This window comes from Saccopteryx bilineata, chromosome 9 (assembly GCF_036850765.1).
Source record: "Saccopteryx bilineata isolate mSacBil1 chromosome 9, mSacBil1_pri_phased_curated, whole genome shotgun sequence".
NCBI lineage: Eukaryota > Metazoa > Chordata > Mammalia > Chiroptera > Emballonuridae > Saccopteryx > Saccopteryx bilineata.
The window spans coordinates 76,962,794-76,983,918 of record NC_089498.1 but is presented as its reverse complement, the minus strand read 5'-3'; the positions used below and the strand labels follow the sequence as shown (position 1 = coordinate 76,983,918).

The 21,125-nt window shown below is 35.1% G+C and overlaps 1 protein-coding gene across 2 annotated transcripts in view; it reads right to left on the bottom strand.

The window, feature by feature from the left end:
- The window catches only part of ADK (adenosine kinase), a 721,185-nt gene that overhangs the window by 475,378 nt on the left and 224,682 nt on the right, over positions 1-21,125 (bottom strand). For both annotated transcript variants that reach the window (XM_066242490.1, XM_066242491.1), the window contains exon 4: positions 19,508-19,586. In XM_066242490.1, coding sequence (XP_066098587.1) covers positions 19,508-19,586 — 79 coding nt within the window. The remainder of the gene's footprint in view (positions 1-19,507; positions 19,587-21,125) is intronic.

Here is a 21,125-nt window from a genome sequence, read left to right as displayed (position 1 = left end):
TTTCAGGTGAAATAGGTCACAAAAGAGATAATCAAAAATACAGAAAACAAATAGATTAACTGGTTTTTTAAAACGTTTTCTATTGACTTGAGAGAGAGAAAAAAATGAGAAAAGGAGAGGGGGAGAGCAAAAGAGAAGTGCATTAGAGAAAGAGAGAAAAGAATCAATTCATCGTTTCACTTAACTGTTCCATTTAGTTGTGTACTGACTGATTGCTTCTGCTAGGTGCCCTGACCGGGGATTGAACCCCCAACCTGTGATGTGCTGGGTGGATGCTTTGTCCACTGAGCCACCTGGCCAGGGCAGATTAACTGTTTTCATAAAGCCCACAAAAAAAGAGATAATGATCTTTGATTTTCATCAATTTTAATTTCTAACCACTATGCCTTAATTTGAAATGCTATATGGTTCTTGAAATATCATCTTTAAAATTTTTGGTTCAAAATACTTTTATTGACTCAAAAATAATTCTTTAAATGTTTTTAGGAATTCAATGTACAGAGAGTTTGGGAAAGCTTTAAAACACAATTTTGAAAAGTGTTTCATGACATAAAATTTGCATAAAAGAAAACAAATAATTTCTTCTCCCCCCTCACCACCTCCCTTGTACAACCCTGTATAAAAACATAAATGTACTGGTACTTATACAGTCTGTCAAAATTTAATTAAAAACAAAACAAAACTGCAGTGATAATTTCACTAGAAATTAAATAAATACATGGAGGCTTATCTAACTGGAAAAAAGATGAGAAACTGGAAGATTTAAAAGTCAATAATTAAGAGAACCAAGAAAGAAATAAAAAGAAATGAATTTCAGAATTCAAGAAGACACCAATCTAAATGTTTAACGTCTACCTGAAGAAAAAAATCAAATCCATTACTAAAGATTTTAGTATATGTGTGTGTGTGTGTCTGTGTGTCTGTGTGTGTGGTGTGTGTATGTAAATAAAAAAGAAAATCTATAATTAGGAGCATATTGTCATCATTACTAACTAAAGAAAATTAAAGGAGAGAAGGCTATTTGGTAAGGGACATATATAAATTTAGTGGTTTCCATGAAACAACTTAAGAGTATAACAAAGAAAGAAGTTTTATTTTATCTCAAAGACATTTGCTTTATTTATTTATTTCAGCCTAGGTAACAAAAATTTTTATTTAAAGTTACAATTTACATTCAATATTATTTTGTATTAGTTTCAGGTGTACAGCACAGAGGCCAAACAATCATATATTTCTACACTTCACAAAGTGATCCCAATGATATCTCCAGAACCCAACAGCACCACACATTGTTATTACAATATTATGGAATACATTTATCTGTCTTGTTTGTAGATTTTTGCACATTGAGTAGAATGCTGGCTGTGGGCCTTTATTACATTGAGGTATATTTCCTTTATTCCCACCTTGATGAGAACTTTTATCATAAATGGGTGCTGGGTTTTAGCAAATGCTTTTTCTCAATCTATTGCTATGATGGTATGGTTGTTTTATCCTTCATTTTGTTTGTGGTGTATCATGTTAATTGATTTGCAGATATTGTAGCAACTTGGTATCCCCATAATAAATACCAGTTGATCGTGGTATGTGAGCTTTTTAATGTATTACTCAATCCGGTTTGCTAATATTGTGTTGAAGATTTTAGAATCTGTGTTCATCAGGGATATTGGTCTATAATTTTCTTTCTTATAGTGTCTTTATTTGGTTTTGGAATTAGGATAATGCTGGCCTCATAAAATGAAGTTGGAGGCATTTATCTGTCCTCTTGAACTTTATGGAACAGTTTCAGCATATCAAGTGTTAGTTCTTTGAATGTTTGGCAAAATTCACCTGTGAAGCTACCTGGGCCAGGACTTTTGTTTGTGGGGAGATTTTTGCTTACTGTTTTAATTTCACTAGTTGTAATCTGTCTATTCAGATTCTCTGATTCTTCCTGATTTAGTTTGGAAAGAATGTATGTTCCTAGAAATGGGAATTTACCCATTTCTCCCAGATAGTCCTTTTTGTTGGCATATAGTTGGTTTGTAATATCTTCATAGAACACTTTGTATTTCTTTGGAGTCTTGTTATATCTCCTCTTACATCTCTGATTTTATTATTTGGGTTCTATTATTTTTTCTTAATGAATCTGGTTAAAGGTTTGTTGATCTTATTTATCTTTTCAAAGCTCTTGGTTTCACTGCATTGCATTTTTACACTCTATTTCATTCACTTCTGCTCTGATCTTTATTATTTCCTTCCTTCACTTTAGTCTTTGTCTATTATTCTTTTTCAAGGTCCTTAGTGTAAAGTTAGGTTATTTAGTTGAGATCTTTATTTTTTCTTGAAATGGGCCTGTAACACTATGAATGTTTTCACTGTGTCCTGTCTATTTTGGGTTGTGTGTTCTCATTTTCATGTTTCAAGATATCTTTTTATTTCTTCCTTGAACTCATTGTTAGCCCATTTACTCTTTAGTAACATGTTATATAGCCTCTATATCTTTGTGTGTTTTGGGGTTTTTCATTGTGATTGATTTCTAGTTTCATACCATTATAATCAGAAAGATACTTAATATGATTTCAATCTTCTTAAATTTTTTGAGACTTGTTTTGTGTTGTAACATGAGGATGAGGTTTACCTTAGAATATGTCCTGTGTGCACTTAAAAGGAAAGTACAGGGTTCCTCGGGTTACAATACAGTTCCATTCCTACAACAGTGACATAACCTGAATTTTGGTGTAAGTCAAAATACACCCTAGCCTAAGTCACTTACCTATCCTAACACAGTTGTAAAATCATAATCTAGAACATAAAAACACAACTAGGCCACACACTGTACTGTAGTAACATAAAAAAAATGAGTATGAAAAAAAGTACAATGCTAATGGCATAAACAGAATATGTATCTGTTTTTTAAAGTTTTTATGGGAGTGAGCGTCGTAAACTCAAAATGTCATATGTCAAGACTGTCGTAACCTGAGGATCCCCTGTATACTCTGATGATCTGTGGTAAAATGCTCTGAAGATACTGGTTAATTCCATCTGATTTAGTGCATCATTGAAGGCCATTGATTCCTTGTTGATTTTCTATCTGGAAGATCTAGCCCTTCATGTCAATGGGGTATTAAAATCCCCTACTATGACTGCATTACTATCAATTTCTCCCTCTATCAAGATTTGCTTTACATATTTAAGTACTCCTACGTTGGGTGCATAAATGTTTACAAGGGTTATATCCTCTTGTTGGATTGCTCCCATTATCATTTTGTAGTGTCCTTCTTTGTCTCTTACTATGGCTTTTGTTTTGAAGTCTTTTTTGTCAGATATAAATATTGCTATCCCAGCTTTTTTCATTTCCATTTGCATGAAATATCCTTTTCCATCCCTTTACTTTTAGTCTGTATTTACCTTTCCTTTTAAGATGTCTCTTGTAGACAGCATATACATGGATCTTGTTTTCTTATCCATTCAGTTACCCTATTTCATTTGACTGGAGCACTTAAACCAGGGGTCCCCAAATTTTTTACACAGGGTGCCAGTTCACTGTCCCTCAGACCATTGGAAGGCCGGACTATAAAAAAAAAAACCTATGAACAAATCCCTATGCACACTTGCACATATCTTATTTTAAAGTAAAAAAACAAAATGAGAACAAATACAATATTTAAAATAAAGAACAAGTAAATTTAAAACAACAAACTGACCAGTATTTCAATGGGAACTATGGGCCTGCTTTTGGGTATTGAGGTGGTCAATGTGTCCAGTTCCATATCTGTCACTGCTAGCTGTAACAAGTGATATGACATGCTGCCGGAGTCGTGATGCATGCGTCCCACGTCACCGAAGTAGTGTTGTACGTGAGTGACACCTGCTTTGTGGCGCCACCACATACAGTACTCCAGGAGCACAGGATGCATCTTGTGCTCCTCTCACTGACCAACAATGAAAGAGGTGCCCCTTCTGGAAGTGCGGTGGGGGCCGGATAAATGGCCTCAGGGGACTGCATGCAGCCTGCGGGTGGGCCGTAGTTTGAGGACCCCTGACTTAAGCCATTTACATTTAAAGTAATTATTGATAAGTACATATTTATTCTTTTAACTATGTTCCTTTCTTTTTCTTTTTCCCGATCTTCTTCTTCCAGGCTCTTTAATATTTCTTGTAAAACTGGCTTGGTGGTAACAAGCTCCTTAAGCATTTATCTATCTAGGAAGCTCTTTATTTACAGTAATCTTCAATTTTAAATGATATCCTTGCTGGGTAAAGTAGTCTTAGTTGTAGGTTCTTGTTTTTTAATAACTTTGAATATTTCATGCCAATTCCTTCTGGCCTACAAAGTTCTATTGAAAATCAACTGGGAGTCTTATGGGAGTTCCCTTGTAGGTAACTGTCTTTCTCTTGCTACTTTTAAGATTCTCCCTTTGTCTTTAGCCTATGTCATTTTAATTATGAGATGTCTTGGTATGAGCTTCTTTTGTTTGGGACTCTCTGCACTTCCTGGACTTGTGTGTTTTATTCCTTCACCAGGTTAGGGAAATTTTCAGTCATTATTTCTTCAAATAGGTTCTTAATTCCTTGCTCTCTCTCTCTTCTCCTTCTGATACCGCTATGATGCGGATGCTGCTACACTTCTTGATGTCCCCAAAGGTCCTGTCTTTTCTACCTTGTCTTCCAAATCACTGTTTTGATTTTTTGCTTCATCTAACCCAGCGGTAGTCAATCTGGTCCCTACCGCCCACTAGTGGGCATTCCAGCTTTCCTGGTGTGCAGTAGCGGAGCAACCAAATGGTGCCGCGATTACATACTAATCAACTGTTGACCAGTCAAGATCAGGACAGCGGTCAGGCTGTTACAGGACATTTGTATTGGGACCGCACCCGACTTCTTTCGCGACCACCTGGCCTGCATCTGCGAGTAGCCAGGTACCTCATCCCTGGTCCACACCTGCCACCCAATCCAGCGAGCAGTTTATGATTGCTATTGTCACCCAAAAACTAGCAGTTTGTCATTTTATTACCCCATAGACAAAGAACTCCACGGTTTGATGCTTCTTTCTATGACAGAAACTGCTGAACAATGGAGACACCAATTAACTCATATTTCTGTCTCAATTCCTGGATTTTAGGGTAATAGGGTGATATTCTAGGAACCCCCCCCCTTGGACTGCCTAAACAAGCCAATGTCTCACTACTTAACCCCATCGCAAAGAAGTGATGCCATTGGCCAACACCTGCTACATAAAATTTTATAAAACGCACAACCACGGATACTCACTAACTTAGTCTCGTCTCGACAAACTCTCCCTCAACCACGAACGACACTTGTAATGTTGCAACCACGCAACAGACTTCAAGCACCTAAGTTTTGTTCATGTTACATAAGTGAAGCTAAATCATTACATAATTGAAACTGAAGTCAGTACATAGATTTCTGAGAGCAAGCACGTGCTTACAGCTTCAAACAAAATATTGTGAAATATCGTGAGCCCATGTCTCAAAAAAAAATATGCACGCAGCTATTCGCCAGAGTATCTGAAGATGGGTTTCATAGACTCTTCTGCAAATAAACAACATCCAATGTGTTTATTGTGCCATAAAACACTATCCAATGAGGCAATGAAGCCAAGTCGATTGTGAGAACATCTTTCTACAAAGCATCCAAATGACAAGGACAAGCCCATTGAATATTTTCAGGAAATATATAAAAAATTTCAAAATCATTCAACTATTGTTGCATCATTTAAGAAATAACATACAATGAACAAAGATGGATTAATTGCCACTTACCGCATTTCACAAATAATTGCAAAAAGTGGTTAAAGCTTTAATATTGGAGAAACTAATAATACCCTCTATAAAAGAATTTATCTCAACAGTAATCATCAAGATATACCTCAAATTTTAAAAACATTGCCCCTAAGCGGTAGCACAGTAACGAGACAAATTGATGAAATGGCAATTAATGTTGAAAACAAACTTATAAGTATTCTCCAAAACTTCATTTTCCATGCAATTGGACAAATCTACCATTGCAGATAATGATGCTTTATTGATGGCATATGTACGCTATTTTGATGAAAACAATATATTACGAGGAGAAATGTTATTCGCAAGAAATCTTATCACAGATACAAAAGGATTATCTATATTTAATACTGTGAGAACACATTTTACAAAAAATAATATTCCTTTGAAAAATATTGTTGCATGCGCTACTGATGGAGCACCATCAATGGTAGGTCGCTATCGTGGATTTGTTGCTTATTTGAAGCAGGAAGTGCCAAATGTTTTATGTATTCATTGTGTGGTGCACAGACAACATCTTGTAGGAAAACATAAAAGTATAAGTCTCCATTGATCATTAACTATAATAATCAAGTCGTAAACAAGATCAAATCCAATGCAAAGAATGATAGAATGTTTCGGCAGCTTTGCCAGGACAATAATGAAGATTTTATTAAGTTACTTTTGCATACAGAAGTTCGGTGGCTGTCAAAGGGTACATCTTTGGCTAGATTTGTAGCATTATATGATAGTGTCATACAATTTTTTGAAAGTAATGAGACCAATCTGTGTCAACAGTTAAAAACAGTAAAGAATGATGCCTTTTCCTTGGCAGATATTTTCAAGAGGTTTAACGATGTCAATTTTCAGTTTCAAGGAGCTAAAAAAACTCTTACAGGTTGCCAAAGTATTGTGCTATTATTTATTGACAAACTTGAACTACTTTGTCATAATCTATTGAAGAGAGAATTTCATCAGTTCCCTCAATTATCACCTATAAAAGATGATGTAACTCCAGAGGATATTAACAGATTCAGTAGCCACGCTCACCTGGTGAGTCCACGGCTCAAGCCAGTGACCTCCGGTTTTCAAAACTGGGTCCTCCACATCCCAGTGCAATACTCTATCCACTGCACTACCACTGGTCAGTCTTGATGTGACTTCTTCTGTAAATCTTTAGTTATAAGATCTCTTCAGCTAGTCTTCAGTTGGTTATCCAAGATGATTGTTCTATAATTTAATTGCAATTCTAGTTTGGTCCTGGGAGGAGGTGAGTGTAGCTTCCACCTACTCTGCCATCATCTTGGATCTCACTCATTTGTTTGTTGTAGGAGGTTTTTCTAGTTTCCTTATGGTCTATCAAATGTTATGAAATACGTTAGAAGAAATGGCATATAAATTTCAGTTTTATTATACTCTTTTTCTGCATTCTCATCTTCCATGTATTATCAAATTAGACAAGGACATTCTTCTTGATTCATGTTTAAAAAATATTTTACTACAGGACATCTTATCCAAGTCCAGCAATAATTATAGCCATCTTTTAGGCACATGACCAAGGAGGTTATCTCCTTCCAAGTATTTAAAGAATTTCTTTTCTTCCTTTTCAGAGAGATAGAGGAAGGGAGAGAAGGGAGAGATGGGGGGAGGGAAGGGAAGCATTCATTTGTTGTTCTACTCAGTTGTGCACTCATCGGCTGCTTCCCACATGTGCCCTGACCGGGGATTGTACCCACAAATTGTTGTTTCAGGACAATGCTCTCAACCAGCTGAGCTAACCAGCCAGGGCACAACCATATATTTTAAATCAAAATTCACATTATGTACATGTATTCATTTTGAGAAAACTGAAAAGTGACCAAAACACTCACTAGGAAAGCATCACTGTCACAGGTAAGCAAATCACAACCCCCTGTATATAATGCCTGCTGTATATAAGGTGTGCAGAATATTTATCAAATAAGATACTTTTATTTTCATTAATAAGAAGTTTACAATGAATAGGATTTGCCAAAATTTAAATTTGTACTGTCAAACATGAAGATGAAAAAAGTCTAGAATTATATTTGGATATAATATCTACAATATTTTGTTTTATGTTGCCTGTATTTCATTAAAATCTTCCAAAATAATTTTGTTAAATTTTGATTTAAATCAAAATATGTAAAGCTTAATGGGAACAGTTTCTTGCTTACATGATTTGTCCCCTGATATATAAAGGTATGATTGTTGGTAATATCTGATAGAATGAGTTCTACATTATAAAGTGGTCACCTTTACTTTCCATATTTCTTTCAGTTCATATTTCAAAGGGATGATGACTTTTGAAAATAATGTTCTCTTTCAATGTTTCTGCATATTTTTCCATACCTACCATGTAAGTTACTGTTAAACTACTAAACAAGGAGAAATCTATCTAATTCTGGTGTTGTATGGGGAAATTACCTTGAAGCACTGTTAGCCTCCAAGTACATAAGCAAGCAAGCTATCCTAGAGGTCACAAAATAGAAAGGGTTTACAACCAAATTAAGGCATGAAATCACAAATTTACCCATTTAAGACACACAGCAAGAAGCGAAGAAAAAAGCTGGAGTCAGTTAACACTTTAAGGTGAAATCAAGTACTACAAGGACCATACTACCTGAATGTTCAAAAGTCTTTTTCTCTTCACCTCACCAGACTTGGCTAATGCTCATGGTATAATTATGAAAACAGGGTCACAATATGAGCAAGAGGACACATAAATAGTAGTGCTTAGGAATAAAGAAGTGTACTCACTTGCTCTCTAGGATAGACTCAAAGGAAGGATATTACAGCTTGAGAAATAGCCTGGTGAATAGTCATGGTTTTAATTGCTCTTCCTGGATACAGTGCATATGGGGCGAGAATTAGAACATATTAAGTGTCACAAATGAGTGATCAATTTGAGGGTGATATAACTCTCAGCCCAGTGGTGCATGATTATGATATGGTCTTTCCATTTTGGTCTCCTATGAATAATAATCTTGTCTGTTACAATACAGTTTTTCTTAATTCTATCTTAAGTAGTCTTACAGGTTATAAACTTACTTGCTATTAATATCCAACACATCTTGTCAAGTTTGTCTGTTTCCCAAGCTACTTGCTTCTTTACTATCTATACTTATAACATCCTGTAAGTTTTGCCTAATTCTTATAAGCTACCAATTTACTGTCTATGAATTTCATCCATCCTGTTTTTCTTGTCTTTATATAAGTATGATACTTGTTATTTTCAAAACACATTTACAGAAAATACTAAACATATTACACAAGGTATATAGCAACAAAAATATAGAGAATTAAATGATACATGAATACCTGAATGTTTATATTATTATAGATCTTAGTGTATTTTAGATCTAAGGTTCACAGCATCTAGCAGATAATTAGTGTACTTTAATGGAACATGTAATTTTGCCCAATACTTGCTTCTTCAATAATCTAGAATAATAGAGAAAATGGAAAGCTGTAATCCAGTTGTTTTCTGGGGTGAAGGATAACTCAAATGGATAAGAAAAGAAGGCAACAGCCAAAACCCACCAACCAAACACTCTTAACACTAACAAAACCCAGCACCTTCTTCGGTGGGCCGTCCCTGTCAACTCCTGTCTTTTGTATTTGCCTAAACTTTTAGACAGCTTTAAAGATTATTTCAATGTCTTCATTCATTCACCACATCAGATACAACCAAGACTATTTTCAGATTGTTACCTCTAAGACTCTAAATGTTTTTTTTCAGATTTTACTTAAAATTTTAACAGCACAGCTTAGGTTACCAGTTACTACCAAATAAACAATGACTAAAATATAGTCGATGCTCAATGTACAATGTACAACTATATACAATGGAAACAGTTCTTCCTGTTAAATTTTCCTTCTAAAGGAATATTTTTCAAACTATGTGATTATCCTCCTCATAAATTAAAATTTGGCAATTATGCAGTTGGCTCATCAATCAGATGGAAAAGTACTTTCAAAATATTAGGAGAACTGAAAAAGCTAAACAGTAAGTTCAATTGAAAGCTAGAGTGAAATAAGTATTTTCACAAACATGAGAGCCACAAACTTGGTTGGTTGTTCTGTCCAAGAATAGGTAAATGTAAGTTTTGCTAAAGTGAAGAAAACTAAGAAAAATGGAAGGGGTTAGGTGAAAGCCTTCAACCCTAGTAGTTTCCAAACTTTAATAAGTACAATTTTTTAAACATTCATTACTTCATTAATCCTTACAACTTCCCTCTGAGATAAGCTTTAAACTTCACATTTACATTTTAAAGGCCTAGAAAAGTTGAATAAAATGATATAGTTTCATACCCAGTAAAGTGACAAAATTTGAACTTAAACCCAGTTCTAACAGATTCTCGTGATCCCAAGAACAAGTTCATGCATGTTCTTGTTATGTTGCCTAGTTGATTAATGAATAAGCAAAAGAAATCTATAAATGCTACTGAAACAATTCTAGAATCAATTTTTTTATTTTTTTAATTGTGCTGAAAGCGACATAACACAAAGTTTACCTTTTTAATTATTTTAAGTGTACAAGTACAGTGGCAATAAGTACATTCACATTGTTGATTTTCTGTGTGATGTCATGGTATGTTAAAATCCATGCTATGACTGTATTGCTGTCAATGGTATGTTAAAATCCATGCTATGACTGTATTGCTGTCAATCCCTCCCTTTATGTCCATCAAAGTTTACTTTATATGTTTAGATGCTCCTACATTGGGTGAGTAAAGGTTTCCAAGGATTATATCTTTTTGTTGGATTATATCCTTTACCATTATATATTATCCTTCTTTGTCTCTTACTACAGACTTTGTTTTAAAGATTATTTTGTCAGATATAAGTATTGCCATCCCAGCTATTTTTCCCATTTGCATAAAATACCTTTTTCCATCCCTTTACTTTTAGTCTACATGGAACTTTCATTCTGAAGTGGGTTACTTACAGACAGAACATAATGGGTCTTGCATTCTTATTCACTCAGCTATTCAGTGTCTTTTGATTGGAGCATTTAAAACATTTAGATTTAAAGTAATTATTAATTTATTGTATTTATTTTATTCCTTTATGTATTTATTGTCATTTTATTCCTTTCACTATGTTTCTCTATTTGCTTATTTTTTCTTCTTCTTCTCGTCTAGCAGGCCTTTTAATATTTCTTGTAATACTGGTTTGGTGGTAACAAACTCCTTTATAGTTTTTTCTTGTCTGGGAAGCTCTTTATTTAACCTTTAATTTTAAATGATATCTTTGCTGGGTCAAGTAATCTTGGTTGTAGGTCCTTGCTTTTCATCACTTTGAATATTTCATACCAACCCATTCTGATCTGAAATGTTTCACTGAGAAGTTAGCTAACAGTCTTATGGGAGCTCCCTTGTAGGTAACTAACTTCTTTTCGCTTGCTGTCTTTAAGATTCTCTCTTTGTCATTTTAATTATGATGTGTCTTAGTGCAGGCTTCTTTGTGTCCATCTTGTTTGGGTCTCTCTGTACTTCCTGGACTTATGTGTCTTTCCTTTACCAGGTTAGAGAAATTTCCAGTCATTATTTCTTCAAATTGGTTCTCAATCCCTTGCTGTCTCTCTTCTCCTTTAGGTACCCCTATAATACTTGTGTTGTTATGCTTCATGCTGTGCCAAAGGTCTCTTAGACTGACCTCATTCTTTTAAATTCTTTCTCTCCCCCTGTCTGGTTGGGTGTTTTTTTTTTTTCTACAAATCTCTGATTCAATCCTCTACTTCATCCAACCTACTGTTTATTTCATCCAGTGTATAATTGATATCAAATATTGTATACTTCATTCCTGACTGGTTCTTTTTAATGGTTTATATGTCTTTTTATTGCTTGCTATCTCTTTGTTAAAGATCTCACTTTGTTCCTTGAGTATCTGTATCACTATTACTTTAAACTCTAATATCTGATAAATTGTTTACCTCTGTTTCATTTAGCTCTTTTTCTGGAGATATCTCCTGTTCTGTCATTTGAGTCCTGTTTCTTTATCTCCCCATTTTGACTGCCTCATTGTGTTTGTTTCTATGTATTTATATTAGCTAGACCTGATATGACTCCTGGTCTTCGTGGGGTAGTATAATGTACTAGGTGTTTGGTTGGATTCAGTGGTGCAATCTCCTTGATTAGGTGCTCCAGGAATGTCTCTTGTGTGGATTTTGTGGGCCCTTCTATTTTGTGCATGGAATCAACCCGCAGTCTGGCTGCCTGTGTGGCTCTACCACAACAAAGTATACAAGCTGTACAGGTACTGACCACAGGAAGCAGACTTTGTCTCAGCTGGATTTGATATCCGACAAGATCTCCCTTTTGATATACTGCTTGTAAAGCTAATTAGATCCTACTCTGATGTTTTCTGAAGCTGGCCATGGTGTGTGTTGGTTCTGGGCCTCTTGGGAGGGACTCTGGTGCAGGCCAAGGTAAGATGCTGCCAGTGACTGGCCCTCAGCAACCTGTTTGAAGCTACCAGCAAGCCACAGATTTTGGCTACTTCTGATGGGCTTAGGTGTATGTGGAAGATTGAAGCTGCACACCAAGCCTGGCTTTTACCAGCATTGGGTCTAGGGGCAGGTTAGCAAAAGTCTAAGGCACCTTGAGATCCAACTCTGATCCTACTGGCTGCCTATTAGATTCAGTCACTCTAAAGAGCATCTGGTAGAGTCAGGGGAATGATGTAGTAGATCTTCCCTGAGGGGGAGAGATACCAGTCAGGTTATGGGTGTAGCCTCTACCCCAGAGCCACTGGTCTCAGTCTGTCCTGGATTTGCTCCTACATTAGCAGAGTGGAGGCACTGGCAGTCAAGACTGTGGGGCCTCTGGAGCCCCAAATGTGGGTCTACCAGCAGCCAGAAGGGTAGTTCTACTGAATCTCCCAGGAGGGGGAAGCTCTAGTCAGATTCATGGCAAAGAAAGGAAAATGGGACCTGCCTCAAAACAGAACAACTTAGTCACTGTCACTCCAAGTCTATTCAGACCTCTATTCCCTGGTCAAAGCTGCTGACTCCTCAGCAGGGCCTAATCTCTGCATAGTACGTGAGAAGAAGTCTAAAGGGTAGGGCAACTGCTACCCCCCAAGGTGATGCCATTAAAGGGGAGTTCTCCACCCAAGAAAGGTGGCAACTCTAGTACTGGAGAATGACTCAGCACAAGAATCCTGGTGGCTGTCCCCCACCTTGTCTCTCCCTGGAGCCCAGACTCTTCTGACACAATTCTAGTCAACTCAGCCCTCCCTCTACCAGAGCCCAGAGTAAATAGTTGCGAAAGATACTTTGTGTGTTGGCCCTTTAAGAGTATGCCTCCATCTCTGCAGACTCTGTCTCTTTTTGGCAGTCAGAAATCTTGCTGCTTTTCACAACTGAATGCTATATGGGTTCCTGTTCCTAGTCTGGTGCTCTGAGATGGGCGGTCTGCCTTGGGGTTTTGGGCCCACACTTCTCAGGGGAAACACCACACAGGTGAGGTATCCCTCCAGAACCTAAGGTACAGCTCATTGGAGCAGGGCCAGCCCTTTTTTTGCATCTCTGTCCATCCTACCAATCTTGATGTAGCTTCTTCTATGAATACTTGCTTATAAGATTCAACTTCATTTAGCATTGAGTTTGTTGTTCAGGATGACTTTTCTTAAATTTAGTTATAACTATAGTTTGATCCTGGGAGGGGATGAGTATAATATCTACCCACTCTACTACTCTCTTGAATCCTGTTATGGTTCTTATAAATTTGTCTTTTAGGGGTGGAGTGAATTCCTCCTGTAACATTATATTGTATAGTAGATCATAGTTCTTTCTCTCCACTCCAAATATATTTTCACTATAATAAAAGCTTCAAGAGCATGGACCAAGTTATTAGCTTTTGTGTCAGCAACATCTAACAGACTATCTCGCGCACAGTAGGAATTTAATAAATGACAAGGAAAAAAGGAAGAAAAAGAGAAAAAGGAACATTTCTTGTACATTTTGGCTGAACTGAACCAAACCACACTGAATTGCTCTCCATATGATATAAAAGGAAGACGGCTAGACTCGCAATCAGGATGAGATTTCAACAGCAAATATACTACTCACAAAAATTAGGGGATATTTCAAAATAAATATGAAGTCATAAAATATCCCCTAATATTTGTGAACAGTATATATCACTAATAATATAAAAAAGATTAGATAAGCCACCTAAAACTTAAAATTCCATTTACTTCCTTACTAAAGACAGAAACAAATAAACCATTACTAGAGTACATTGTTACAATACACATGAACTATTATAAAAACTGCAAAATAGTAACAGTTTGGCAATGACTGTTCTATTACTGAGACTAACATAAGGTAGAAATCCAATGGATGCCTCGATATTAATTATTTAAGTAATAAACTTTGGGAAGGTAGAAATTAATGAAGATGCTCAAGAAAGAAGAGAATTTATTAGTGGACAGCTAACCATTTCCCATATCTAGAAACAGAAACAGCAGAAGAGGTAGTAGAATGTGCTTTGATAGACTGAGGCTTTAAAAAAGATATCTCAACATAATAAAGGCCATTTTTGACAAACTATCAGCTAACATCATACTAAATAGTAAAAAACTGAAAACTTTTCCTCTAAAATCAGGCACAAGACAAGGCTGCCCACTCTCTCCATTCCTAGTCAACATGGTACTGGAAGTTCTAGCCAGAGCAATCAGACAAGAGAAAGAAATAAAAGGCATTCATATTGGGAAAGATGAAGTAGAGGTTCGACTTTTTGCAGATGACATGATCCTGTATATAGAAAACCCCAAAGACTCCACAGAAAGGCTATTAGAAACAATAAACCAATATAGTAAAGTCACAGGATACAAAATTAATCTACAGAAGTCTATTGCTTTTTTATATGCCAACAATGAAACTTTGGAAAATGAACTAAAAAAATATCCCCCTTTACAACTGCAACAACAACAAAAATACCTAGGAATAAACATAACAAAGAATGTAAAAAAGTATATACTGAAAACTACAAAGCATTACTAAAGGAAATTGAAAAAGACACAATGAAATGGAACAATATTCCTTGTTCTTGAATAGGAAGAATAAATATAGTTAAAATGGCCGTATTACCCAAAGCAATAAACAAATTTACTGCAATTCCCATCAAAATTCAAATGTCATTTTTTAAAGAAAAAGAACAATAAATCATCAGGTTTATATGGAACCATAAAAATACCCCAAATAACCAAAATAATCCTTAAAAAAAATGAAGCTGGAAGTATTACAATACCTGACTTCAAATTATACTACAGAGTCATACTAATCAAAACAGCACAGTATTGGCAGAAAAACAGATGCACAGACCAATGGAGTAGAAAAGAGAGCCCAGAAATAAAACCACATATATATGGTCAAATCATCTTTGATAAAGGGACCAAAAACACACAATGGAGAAAAGAAAACCACTTCAATAAATGGTGCTGGGAAAATTGGAAAGCCACCTGCAAAAGAATGAAACTTGACTCCAGTTTATCTCCTTGCACAAAAATTAATCCAAAATGAATCAAAGACCTAAATATATGATCTGAAACAATAAATTATATAGAAGAAAACACAGGAACTAAACTCATGAACCTTGGCCACAGAGAACATTTTATGAATTTGACCCCAAAGGCAAGGGAAGTAAAGGCAAAGATAAATAAATGGGGCCACATGAAACAAAGAAGATTCTTCAATAGAAGACTGGATAAAGAAGATGTGGCACATATACACTATGGAATACTACTCAGCCATAAGAAATGATGACATCAGATCATTTACAGCAAAATGGTGGGATCTTGATAACATTATAAGGAGTGAAATAAGTAAATCAGAAAAAAACAAGAACTACATGATTCCATACATTGGTGGAACATAAAAATGAGACTAAGAGACATGGACAAGAGTGTGGTGGTTACCAGGGGTGGGGGGAGGGAGGACATGGGAGGGAGGGAGGGAGAGAGTTAGGGGGAGGGGGAGGGGCACAGAGAACTAGATAGAGGGTGGCAGAGGACAATCTGACTTTGGGCGAGGGGTACGCAACATAATTTAATGACAAAATAACCTAGACATGTTTTCTTTGAATATATGTACCCTGATTTATTAATGTCATCCCATTACCATTAATAAAAATTTATTAAAAAAAAAAAAAAAGAAACAAAGAAGATTCTGCACAGCAAAAGAAACTGGCAACAAAACAAAGAGCCAAATAAATGACAGATGACATTTCTAAACAACTGCTCAGATAAGGGGCTAATATCCAAAATATATAAAGAACTCATAAAACTCAGCAACAAACAAGCAAGCAATCCAATAAAAAAATGGGAAGAGGACCTGAACAGGCACTTCCCCCAAGAAGAAATACAAATGGCCAACAGATATATGAAAACATGCTCGTCTTCACTAGCTATTAGAGAAATGCAACTAAAAACAATGAGATACCACCTCACACTTGTTAGATTAGCTATTATCAACAAGACAGGTAATAACAAATGCTGGAGAGGCTGCAGAGAAAAAGAAACCCTCATTCACTGTTGGTGGGAATGTAAATTAGTACAACCATTATGAAAGAAAGTATGATGGTTCCTCAAAACAAATTAAGAATAGAACTACCATATGACCCAGCAATCTCTCTACTGGGTATCTACCCACAAAACTAGAAAACAATGGTACATAAAAACACATGCATGTTCATTGCAGCATTGTTCATAGTGGCCAAGACATGGAAACAACCTAAATGTCTTCAACAGAGGATTGAATAAAGAAGATGTAGTACAATGTAAACACAACAAATTAAAATTAGTAAAAAAAAAAAAAAAGTAAATATATCACCGTAAAATAAAAAAAAAAGATGTAGTACATATATACTATGGAATACTACTCAACCATAAGAAATAATGACATAGTGACATTTACGACAACATGGATGGACCTTGATAACATTATACTGAGTGAAATAAGTAAATCAGAAAAAACTAAGAACTGTATGATTCCATACATAGGCGGGACACAAAATTGAGATTCATGGACATAAATAAGAGTGCAGTGGTTACCAGGGGGAGGGAAGGGAGTTGAAGGATAAGGGAAGGGGCAGAGGGCATAAAAAGAAACAAATACAGGGTGATGGAGGATGATTTGACTTCGGGTGATAGATATACAGCATAATTGTCCAAATGATGTGGAAATGTTTTCTCCTAATCTTTGTACTCTGGCTGACCAATGTCACTCTCTTAAATTTAATTGTCTAAATTAAAGTAAGTAAGTAAGTAAATAAATAAATAAATAAATAAATCTGTTATGGACAGAATTGTGCCCCTACCCTGAAAATTCAGATGTTGAAGCTCTAAAGCTGTGACTGTTTTTGGAGATAGGTCCTTTCAGAAAATAATTAAGCTAAATGAGGCTCTAATTGTGGGGCCCTCATCCAATAGGACTGGTGTCCTTATTAAGAGGAAGAAATACAAGAGATGTTCTCCATGTGGGCACAGAAGAAAGGTCATGTGAAAACAATGAGAACAACAGCCATCTCCAAGCCAGAAAGAAGACCTCTCCAAAAATCAATCTTATACTTATGACCTCTAGAACTGTGAGAAAATAAATTTCTCCTAAAAGCCATACAGTCTGTGGTATTTTGTTATGGCAGCCTGAGTGAACTAATACGTTATCCTTTTTCTATTAACATGAGCTTACAAAGTAACAAGCAGGATGTTTTACAAAAACAATACAAATCAACTGACAAACACAGACTCCTCAGGCCACTGTAAAAAAACAAAACAAAAAAACACCTTAAAGATTAAGTTTTACAACCTAACCTGACCAGGTGGTAGTGCAGTAAATAAAGTGTCAACCTGGGACTCTGAGGACCCAGGTTCAAAATCCTGAGGTCACCATCTTGAGCGTAGGTTGCTGGCTTGAGCATGGGATTATTGACATGATAACATGGTCTTTGGCTTTAGCCCAAAGGTCACTGGCTTGAGCAAGGGGTTCACTGTCTCAGCTAGAGCCTCCGGCCCCCACATATGAGAAAGGAATCAGTGAACAACTAAAGTGACGCCAACTACAAGTTGATGCTTCTCATCTCTCTCTCTCTTCCTGTCTGTCTGTCTCTCTCTTCGGTCGCAAAGAAAAAAAATTTACAACCTAAAATATTTTAATAATTTTTTAAAAATTTATTGATTTCAGTGAGATAGGAAGGGGGAGAGAAAGAGAAAAAGGAACATTGATCTGCTCCTGTATGTGCCCTGACTGGGGATCAAACCAGCAACCTCTGCACTTTGGAACAATAGTCTAACCAACTGAGCTACCCAGCCAGGGCACAACCTAGAATATTTTAATACAATGATTAAATGTGAATTTTGTCATATGCAGGAAAATTACATTGTGACTAAATCAACTAAGATTTAGTTCAAAAAATAGAAATTGTTCAACTTTTGTCAATTTCCCACTTCTCCAGTACTTACAGTTAATAAAATTCAAAGGAAGAGCATTAATCAAAAAAAATTAAAATGACCGAAGTCCATCAGAATTGACCTATAACTTCAGTGAGTGGGATTTGGAGGAACTAGTTTTTAAAATGAAGAGGTAAGAACCAGGACTTTGTAAAGTTTTTTCATGTCCTTTATAATTGGAATTTTAAATAGAACACTAATTTTCTCACTCAAGATTAGGTTAGACTTGAAGAGTATATGTCAAATAAGTTTATCCAATTACCCAATGGAAGATATAGATATGGATATATAGATATATAAATTTATACATACATATTTATATGTGTGCATGTATGTGTGTATGTAAATGATATACTCAGAAACACACAGAAAATTAAATACAAATGACTATAACTATGTATACAAATATATATGTATCTATATTAACACAAGAAAACTTGTAGTATATTATAGAAATGTCCTTTCTAAGTACTATATGAAATGCAGAAGCTATAAAGATTTATTATTATATTAAGAAAACTAAATAGTTCAGCACAGTAAAAACCACAGTTAGATTTAAAGTACAAAAAATACTTTTAATTTATAAAATAAAAATATCCATAAGATGAGGAATTTCTACAAACCAATAACAAGAAAAATTATAATAGTCAAAGAATTTGCCAATTAAGACAGAAAAATATAAAGGAACAATAAACACATTAAAAGATGTTCAAGCTTACCTATAACCAAAGAAATACCAAATAAAAGTAATTTTGTTGGTCAGATAGGAAATGATTGCTAAAATCCTAATTCAAACCAACAAAACTATTCTATAGCAACAAAATATAGGCTGAAACAATTATGCACAATGACCAAAAGTCTAGAACAGTGGTAGTCAACCTGGTCCCTACCGTCCACTAATGGGCATTCCAGCTTTCATGGTGGGTGGTAGCAGAGCAACCAAAGTATAAATAAAAAGACAGATTTCACTATAATAAGTTGTTTTATAAAGATTTATTTGGCCAAACTTAGCAAAAATCCGACATAAAGTACTTAGTAAGTAATTATTATTATATGCTTTAACTTGCTGTAATTCTGCTTTATAAATTTTATAAAGTAAAGTTATTTGCCTACTTTATAAATCACCATTACTGTGGAACCGGTGAGCGGTTAGAAAATTTTACTACTAACAAAGATACAAAAGTGTGCAGTAGGTATAAAAAGGTTGACTACCCCTGGTCTAGAACCATTTTGAATCCATTTCTTTATAACTTTAAAAATAATGAACCAACCTGGGCCACTTTCATTGAATTCTGGGTAGAACCACCAGCATGATATTCAACTTTGAATTTTTTTACAAGTTCATCAAACCTATAAGGAAATCACAGTAGAAAAAGTAAGTAAGCATATGTCAGTTGTCATAATGCAAATATTTCTAATTAGAAGCACATTAAATCATAATTACTGGGATTTTAAATTATATAATTATGCTGCATAAATGAATTAAAAATATGGTATAAAAAATTCTGTTAGGCCTTAGTGAGGTTGCTCAGTGGATAAAGTGTACACCTAGTATGCCAGAGGTCGCAGGTTCAACCCCTGGTCAGGGTACATACAAGAAGCAATCAATGAGTGCACAACTAAATGGAACTAAATGAAATAAGTTGATGCTTTTCTCTCTCTCAAATCAATGGGAAAAAATATTTTTAAACTTTGTTAAATATCTATAGTTAAGATATTTATTATATAAATTATATAAATGTACAACTATAAGAATTCAATATATGTAGGCTTTCTCTTATTAACCATAAAATTAAAGTTAGAAATAAAAATTCATAATTATAAGCAATGCTTATTTTCCTACATTAAGTGTTGATCTTTAGAATCCTTAAAAACGTATATTCTAATAAGTTTTGAAAGTTTTACATATCATGACAACTACTAGTTTTAATTTAAAGAATCAGGAAACTACACTGAGATATAGAATTCTAGGCAAGTTGTTTGGTGACAATTTCTGAATTTAAGGCACAAAGAGAGAGATGATACTTTATTAATGTGGCATCTGATGAAAGCTATAGAACTTTTCTCCAGGAAAATAGATATATTCATTATACATGTAACTTTTCATATAAGAAGATCTATGAACACACACACACATCCCCCACTACACACCCTCAGCCAAGGGACTATAGACAGTGATTGGAATAAGGGTCAAGTTAGATGTCATTTACTAATCTGGATCACAAATCAGTATTTCCTACTACATGTCTCTAATAGGTTATATGCTGTAGGAGAAATTCAAGGGGATGTCCTTTAATTTCAAAGGATTTACAGGCTTTAGAGTGACAAAAGAATATATACATGAAAAGAAAAACAGAAAATTAGAAAATACCAAGTTCTCAAATAACAAAATGCATACAGCTTAGAAAGTAAGTGCTGAAAGAGGTCAGTCGAAGAAGAGTAGCATATTCAAGGGAAGATTTCAGTCTTGAAAATATTTTCAAAACTTATCTGGAAGAATCAGAAAACCTAAACAGACCAATTACAACAACGGAGATCAAAACAGTTATCAAAAAACTCCCAACAAAGAAAAGTCCAGGGCCCGATGGCTTCACAACAGAATTCTACCAAATATTCAAAGAAGAACTTACTCCTATCCTTCTCAAACTATTTCAAAAAACTCAAGAGGAAGGAAGACTTCCAAGCTCCTTTTATGAGGCGAGCATAATTCTGATTCCAAAACCAGGCAAAGACAACACAAAGAAAGAAAATTATAGGCCAATATCTCTGATGAATATAAATGCTAAAATCTTCAACAAAATATTAGCAAACCAGATCCAACAATATATGGAAAAAATCATACACCATGATCAAGTGGGATTTATTCTGGGGAGGCAAGGATGGTACAAT